This window comes from Adiantum capillus-veneris, chromosome 22 (genome assembly GCF_014529385.1).
Source record: "Adiantum capillus-veneris isolate H3 chromosome 22, ASM1452938v2, whole genome shotgun sequence".
Classification (NCBI taxonomy): domain Eukaryota; kingdom Viridiplantae; phylum Streptophyta; class Polypodiopsida; order Polypodiales; family Pteridaceae; genus Adiantum; species Adiantum capillus-veneris.
In genome coordinates this window covers 112,780,833-112,789,134 of record NC_140952.1, presented here as the reverse complement: position 1 = coordinate 112,789,134, position 8,302 = coordinate 112,780,833, and the positions used below count along the sequence as shown (strand labels likewise).

Sequence of the window (8,302 nt, the reverse complement as noted above, 5' to 3'; positions counted from 1 at the left end):
TTCAGTTTCTTGACCCCTCCCAACTTATAAAGTTGTCAGTCACTTGTCGCTTGGCCCAATTTCCATTTAGGCGCACACATGCTTCCATACTCATCAGAATTTAATGCTAACTGACCCGACCAGTCGACGGGTGACCGACCTAGATTCCCAATGTGAGAAACCTATTGGTTGGAGACGTTTCACACTAACCATGCAATGTCCACTTGCACCTTTTCAAGGGTTTCAAGGAAAACAAGCAAAACTAAAATAAATTAAAATATGTAATATATATTAGAAGAAGGCAACAAGAAAAATACACCTCTCGGTGACGTAAGATTATCCGCAACAATGATGTCTTATTCAATGTGAAGAAAATGCATTAGATTCCAAAGGGTTGCAATGAGAAAGGTTAGTTTCTAAGATATTGTGCCACCCGTTTATAAGCAACGACAATAAGTTGTCCACGTGCAAGAAGGTGAAGACAGTGTGCAAAGTGATGCTCTTAGTAGCTCTGAGCACAAAGTAGTGGCAATTCATCAAGTAGAGTTGAAATGCTTGGAATACAATCAACTCATAGTGAAGGATTTATTGCATTGAGAAGGTCAACTCAAGTTTCTAAGCCACTTAAACAATTTGTGCCATGCCTAGACTACATTATGTTGAAAGAGCGCTCCTACTATTATGAGACTATGTTGAGCTTAAGTGAAAAAGTGTTACCTAAACAAAAATGAATTCTTTGCAAAAGCATAAGACTTGTGACTCGGTGCCTTTGCAAAAAAAAAAAAAATACTTTGCCATGTAAATGCATCTATAAGCTGTTAGAGTAAGCAAATGTACAAATTTCTTTTAAATTACCAATGTCTTTGTCTTATAAGACTAGTTCTCTTTTTTTTATTGTGCACAAATTTAAATAGTATGCATGCTTAGAATCATGTTTGTAATGGCGACGTCAATCAAACACCGAGTAGAATTTGTCACTCTACTTGGAAGAATGAAATGGACTAAAGAGCAGACATGCTTGCGGCAGCTATGTCTCCCAAGCACCGAATGGATTAGTCATCCATCTTGGAAAGATGTCGTAGGGTAAAAAGGGATCCTCTACCTACTAAGCAAGATTGACTAATGACTAAAGCTTTATCTCTTCTACCTCATAGTCAAGGACATCTATGATTTCAAGAGAGAGGTAATGTCATAAAATCTAAAATCTAACCAACCCAAATGATTTTCTCATATTAAACTAATCATTTAATGTGGAAGCAAAAACGGGAACAAGGGTTAGAATATCGACATGTGCTTTCAGATCTATCTCAACACGGGGCCAATGGTAAAGGATTCAAGCAGAATCACACTATAGATTTTAAAGAAGTCTTTTCTTCCACTATCAAAGTGACTATTTTGTGCGAAGATCTTGCTTTGGTTGCTTGAGACAACATGGATAAGCTTAAGAAAAGCCTATATGGTTTGAAGCGAGCACCAGAAGGTTATATAGACAGAGCGAAATCGATCATTGCCTCTATACAAAGAAGGCTACGGAATCCGGATGTCAATTGGCTCATCATGTGTAACCTTTATTCTAGGTCTAGTTTGGCATTCAAAAGGTCGAGCCCCCTCTATAACAAAGGCTTTTCTTGGTAGATGCGAGAATTGAATTGCATTTGCAACAAAGTTTGAAAGGAAATGTCACTACAAGCAAAACAACTGGAACTGGTCGATAAAAGCATGTAAACAAAGAGGTCTATAATAATCATCAGAGTAATGTCACATTCACACCTTCTCTTTTAAAGAGATCCTTGAAGCTGTCTCTATATTATCACAGATTGGAATGGTTTTCTTCGTAGAATCGAAAAATAATAAAAAGCTTTGAAAGCATGGAGCATGGAGATTGCAAACGGAGAGGGATTCCTTTGCAAATCCATTTATGGCAATCAGAAGCTATGCTAAATGAAAGCATGTGAAGAGTAACTACCTTACATGTGGGTCCAGCAAGTATAGCACCATTCCAATGGAGGGGTTGTTTTTGAAGGATTCAAAGAGCAACAGCACCACCCCTTGATTTTTCGAGCAAAATGCGAGCCTTGTCCTTATACTCTTCCGTCTCTAAATGCCACAAAGAAGCTGCACTAGTAAGTAAGTGGCATGCTAAAGGGTAATCGAATGCAGGAAAGTGTCTGCATGATAAGCACAATATACAAAAACATTGAACTGAACATACGTGTTATACGAAGTAATCAGCAACTGGGTCCGAGAAGCGCTTGATGTAGCATCTCATACCGGCAGAATTCGCATGGCCCTCGCAGTCAATGCCAAATGTTGCAAATGCTGGTTGAGTCAGGCGCATGCTAAGCCCTTCATAAACAAGCTACACTCTACATCGCAAGCGACGTAGGCAACGATTTGTTGCTAACACACAATGAATAACTTGAACACACAAAGTTCGTAAATATTGTGGTGTGTGGTCGTGTGTCCGACCACCTAGTGTGGGAGGACACTTCTCTTGTTCTTGGCATGTAGCCTTTTCAGTGCTCAGTATAAGGAGCTGTCTCACTCGTTGAGGGCAAGCTTAGTTTGGTCCAGTCTCTCTCTAAGTGTCTTGTAGAGTGCGGGCAAGCTTAGTTTGGTCCAGTCTCTCTCTAAGTGTCTTGTAGTGAGCACTTTTAGTTTGGTCCAGTCTCTCTCTAAGTGTCTTGTAGTGAGCACACTACAAGACACTTAGAGAGAGACTGGACCAAACTAAGCTTGCCCTCAACGAGTGAGGCAGCTCCTTATATTGAGCTATGCAGATTGAAATTAAAATTGAACTAGAGCGCTTGAACTTGCTCGGTGGGCGTTGCTATAGAACATAACACGACATACGCAGATTAACATCGTGCATCGAGCACAGAAGTGAAGAAGTACAAAGTGCATTGGCGAATTAAAAAAAAGAATTGCATATATATCATATAAAATGGTCCAATTTCATGGCATTGAAAAAATTTCAAAAAAGAATTTCATGTCTATTTATTACTCTAAATCAATTGCATAATTGTGAGAAAAGAAGTGTGTGTCTATTTGATATATAGATTTTCTTTATCAAAATTGGTCATACACTAGTGAAAAAAACATTTGGCTAAACTAAACTTAAGGAAGTATTAACAAACTCAAAAAATACAAAAAGCATCAACAGACCATAAAAATTGAACTGCACTAGTATCGACTTGGTAATAATGTATGGGTGTCCTCCAATTGTGCAAGCTAGAGGACAATGTTTGAATCAAGCTACATAAAGCAATGTAAATAGTTAACATTTTGTCTTGGAGTTAGGTGCAAAGTGAAAATGCTAAATATACATTGCACATCATGCAGAAGTGCCATGTCCCCTATTCGGCATATCTCGCAATTAATGCATTCTAAGACTTAAGATCCAGGCAGGGTGCTTCTCAAGAACTCTTTGTGCTTTCTGAAGTACACCACATTTGGCATACACGTAGTGTCAAGCATGACATTTTGTTTCAATAGCCACTAAATGAGAATATCATTGTGAATTAGGTTTCCCATACTGTTGTTCTCCATAGCACCGCATGCCTTCAAGATGCAAGCATAGGTGATTGCATCTGGAGAAATGTCCTCGTTTGGCATTTGCTTAAAATAGCCCAAAGCTTTCTGGCCCTATCACTATTGAGCATATCCCACAATCAGTGTGTTCTAAGAGACGACATTCTAGACAGAAAGCACCTCAAGCACACCACATGTGGCATACATGTTAATCAAGGTAGTGTCAAACACTCAACTCTTGTCTAAAAATATCATTGTTTCTCATATTGGAGTCCTACGTAGTGCAAGAAGTGCCCTTGCTTCACATCCTAAAAACAACCATCCAAAGTTTTGTTGCCCGGTCCTTGTTGGGCATATCCCACAATCAATGCATTTCAAGAGATGACATTGCGGACATACATGTCGATCAAGGCAATGCCACATGCCTTTAAGATGAAAGCATAGGTGATTATATCTGGAGATATGCCCTCGCTTTTGTATCTGTTAAGGATAACCCAAGGCTCCTTGGCCCTGCCACGTTTGGCATACATGTCCACCAAGGAAGTGTTAAGCACGACGTAGATTGTTGATTATATGTTTGCCATTCTCTATGTTCTACATAGTACCACATGGCTTCAAGATGCAAGCATAGGTGAGTGCATCTGGAGAAATTTCCTTGCTTCGCAGTTGTTGAAAATAGCTCAAAGATTTTTGGTCTTGCTGTTGTTGAGCATATCCCACAGTCAATGTGTTCTAAGAGATGACATTCCAGACAGAAAGCTCCTCAAGCCCTTTGTTGTGCTTCACATCAATTGAAAACATCCTAGGGCTTTCTAGTCGTACCACACTTTGCATACATGTCCACAAGAGCATCACCAAGCATAGTATGATGTTGCAGTAGCCCTTGCCTCAAAATATCATCATGTATTTGCTTTTCTTTGCTGATAGCTCCAATTCGAAGAATTCCCTCATGTTGCATTTGTTGGAACATTCTAAAGCATCAAACTCAAAAAACACAAAAAGCATCAACAGACTATAAAAATTGAATTGCACTACTAACCTGGTAATCGTGTACAGGTGTTGTCCAATTGTGTAAGCCAGAGGACAATATTTGAATCAAGCTACATAAAAGCATTGTGAATAGTTAAACATGTTGTCTTGTAGTTAGGCATCAATTGAAAATGCTAAATATACGATGCATGTCATACAAAAGTGCCATACAAAAGTATGGTGGAGAGTTGGCAGTGTGGTCTCTCTCCAAAAATTATAAGAAATGAAAGGCGTACCCTACCCCGTAGCATTTATGTGTTGAGCCAAGCAAATGCATAGGCATGGGGAATTAGAAGCAAATAATGGACCTTGCAGTGTTTTCAAGTTGGAGTCGTGGTTGTGCAGTTGAAGCGTCCACTGTTGTGAATATATGTCCTTTTTTTCACACACAAAATACGAGTTAACACAAATACAAAAAATGTCAGTATATAGATTAAACTTAAAGAGAAGCAGAGCTAACAATATGTTCTACATTATAGACAGTGCAGGGCTTATTGTTGTAATAATGAGGATACCTTGCAGTCAATGTGTTCCAAGAGATGACATTCAAGGTAGAAAGCTCCTCAAGCCCTTTTTGTGCTTTGCAATTCCTAGAAACATCCAACGGCTTGCTAGTCGTGTCACATTTGGCATCTGGAGAAACGTCCTCACTCAACATTTGTTGAAAACATCCCAAAGCTTTCTCACCCCACTGTTAACTATATCCCGCAATCAATGTGTTCCAAGAGACGACATTCAAGACAAAAATCTCCTCAAGCACACCATCATCTGGTATACATGTCGATCAGGGTAGTGCCACGCATGCAACTCTTGTCTAAAAATATCAACATTGCTCATATTAGAGTCCTACATAGTGCAAGAAGTACCCTCAATTTGCATCCTAAGAACAACGAGCCAGAGTTTCATGGCCTAGTCTTGTTGGGCATATCCCGCAATCAATGCATGTCAGGAGATAACATTGTAGTCATAGATGTCCACCAAGGCAATGCCACATGCTTTCAAGACAAAAGTGTAGGTGATTGCATTTGGAGATATACCCTCGCTTCGTATCTGCTAAGAACAGCCCAAGGCTCCTTGGCTCTATCACATTGGCATACATAGATGTCGATCAAGGCAGTGTTAAGCACAACATAGATTGTTGATTATATGTATGGCATTCTCTACGTTCTGCATAGTACCACATCGCTTCAAGATGCAAGCATAGGTGATTGTATCTAGAGAAATGTCCTCACTTTGCATTTGTTGAAAAAAACCCAGAGCTTTTTGGTCCTGCCATTGTTGAGCATATCCCGTAGTCAGTGTGTTCCATGAGATGACATTCCAGATAGAAAGCTGCTCAAGCCCTTTTTATGCTTCGCGTTTGCTAAAAACATCCTAGGGCTTGCTGGCCGTACCACACTTCTCATACATTTCTACAAGAGAATTACCAAGCATAGTATGATGTTGCAGCAGCCCTTGCCTCAAAATCTCATCATATATTTACTTTCCTTTGTTGATAGCTCTAATTTTCACAACACAAAGAAGAACCCCCTCACATTGCATTTGTTGAAAACATTCTAAAGCTTGTTGACCTTGACCCTTTTGAGCATAGCCTGCAATCAAAGCACTCCAAGAGACCACGGTGCGATAAGGGAGCTCCTGAAGGACACATTGCACCTGAGGAAGAGCACCACACTTGGCATACATGTCCACAAGAGCATTACTCACTACATTGTTGCACTCGAGTAAACCTTGCCTTGAAATATTATCATGCAATTGCTTTCCCTTGCCAATGTTCTCCAATCCCATCACATGCTTTTAGAATACACACATAGGTCACAATAGTAGGAGAAATTCCCTCGAATTGCATTCGTTCAAAGCAGTCAAGAGCTTCTTGGACTTGCCCCATTTGAGCATATCCTGAGATCAAAGAGTTTTAACAGACCATGTTGCAAGAAGGGAGCTTCTCTAGAACGCTTTGCGCTTGAGAAAGATCACCACACTTGGCATACGTGTCCACAAGAGCAAAACTCAACACAATACTATGCTCCAACAATGCTTGACTCAATATTTCATCATGGATTTGCTTGCCTTTGTCTATGGCCCGGACCATAGTGCATGCTTTCAAGACTCCAAACATTCGTGACTACATTAGGAGGAATTCCTTTATGGCACATTTGCTCATGTGCCATACAAAAGTATGGTGGAAAGTCGCGACTGTCTCCCCAAAGCTTATAAGGAATAAAATTTGTGCCTTGTCCTGTAGTCTAGTTGTGAGGTTCAAGCAAATGTATAGACATGGAAATTGGAATGCAAATAACGAACCTTTATGATTTACTGACACAGAGTGTTCTCCATCAGCTTCTAGATGCTCTCATTGTCCATTTGCAATGCTTTTCCCAAATGTCTCTATATACCTCAAAAAATGTAGAATAGGGGGTTTTATGAATACCTCTTGAGCACATGTGCTATACAATATCTCTATATAGTGACCCCACTGAGAGACTTGATCACTGGCCTTACCAAATTCATCCTTCTTCCACTCCAACAGGTCATACGGAGAGAGCCCTGCACCACAAAGTTCATGAGTGAGATGTCTCTCTTGTGTTTATAGCATGGGAGCTTTGTTAAGTATGGAGCCTGATTTACCCCTTGTACTTTTCTGTATTAAAAACACACATTTGTAAGGCCCCCATTATGAGAAGAAGCCATCGTGCGTGAAGAAAAATCACTCGCCGGAAACCAAAATTTTCACAACCTCTTATGAGAGAGGGCAGCCATTTTGGCCTATAAAAAGAGGCCTATTCTACACACAGAAACAGATTGTGAAGCATTATGGTGCATTGTGAAGTTGATGTGAGGTGGTGAGAGTGAAGTAAGGCGGGAGCTCCAACAGGGTATAATCCCTTTGTAACTTACTTCTTGTTTTGAAGTACTAAATCCATTAAGTGGCTGCTTTCCCATGGATGTAGCCCACATTGGGTGAACCACGTATATCGTCTGTGCTCTCTCTCTCTGTCTCTCTCTCTCTCTCTCTCTCTCTCTCTCTACTCTATAATCTCTCGTGTGTGAAAATTTATCTCTCTCCATTAAGTAAGCTACTCAAATATCTATTTAGCTATGTCATATTTCCTAACAATCTTCCCAAGGAAAATTCAGATTTGTAGGGATGGAATCAAACATGCTCCTTGGTTGTTGCTCTCGCAACACTCTCCTCTCTTTGCCTAAAGCATATTGTGTCATGGCAATTATTTGAAGTGAACCATCTAGATATCTTATGGTTTTCATAGGTGACACTTTGTGGCTATGAGCCCTTCTATATTCATCATCTCTATCATGGTTTCTTTGTCTTTCATACCTTCTCTCATGTCGATCATGTCTATCAAGATCTCCATCATCTTGTCAATCATGTCTATTGCGATCTTCATCATCATCTCTTTTTCTATTATTGCCATCGTGTTGACTATCACATTCACTTTTTCTATCATGTCTACCATTGCTTCTATGTTGTTCCTATTCTTTCAACCTAGCCTAATGCTCAAGCTCCTTTGCAAAGCTATGATTCTCTCTCTGTCATTAGAGACAAAAAGAAAAATTTTCACAAAGTACTCAATAAGCTTAGCACCATTCACTATGAGGCTTTCGGTAAACATTTTCTGCTTTGTGACCCTCTCGAGCACTAGAAAATATTTGCATTGGAAAAGAGACAACAACAACTTCTAGTGCGTGGGGGAAAGGATGTCATAGTCAGCGATTACTAAAGGTTTTTAGCATCTGATGCGAG

At 39.9% G+C, this 8,302-nt stretch overlaps 1 protein-coding gene across 1 annotated transcript; it reads right to left on the bottom strand.

The window, feature by feature from the left end:
- Nucleotides 1-4,312: 4,312 nt before the first annotated feature.
- On the bottom strand, nt 4,313-8,015 carry LOC147430037 (putative pentatricopeptide repeat-containing protein At1g69350, mitochondrial). The gene is made up of 5 exons (XM_086495089.1): nt 7,877-8,015; nt 6,971-7,086; nt 6,464-6,664; nt 6,023-6,333; nt 4,313-4,481 (listed from the first exon to the last, which is right to left on the bottom strand). The coding sequence occupies exons 1-5, from the start codon at nt 8,013-8,015 to the stop codon at nt 4,313-4,315; spliced, it is 936 nt and encodes a 311-aa protein (XP_086351215.1).
- Between the last annotated feature and the right edge of the window lie 287 nt (nt 8,016-8,302).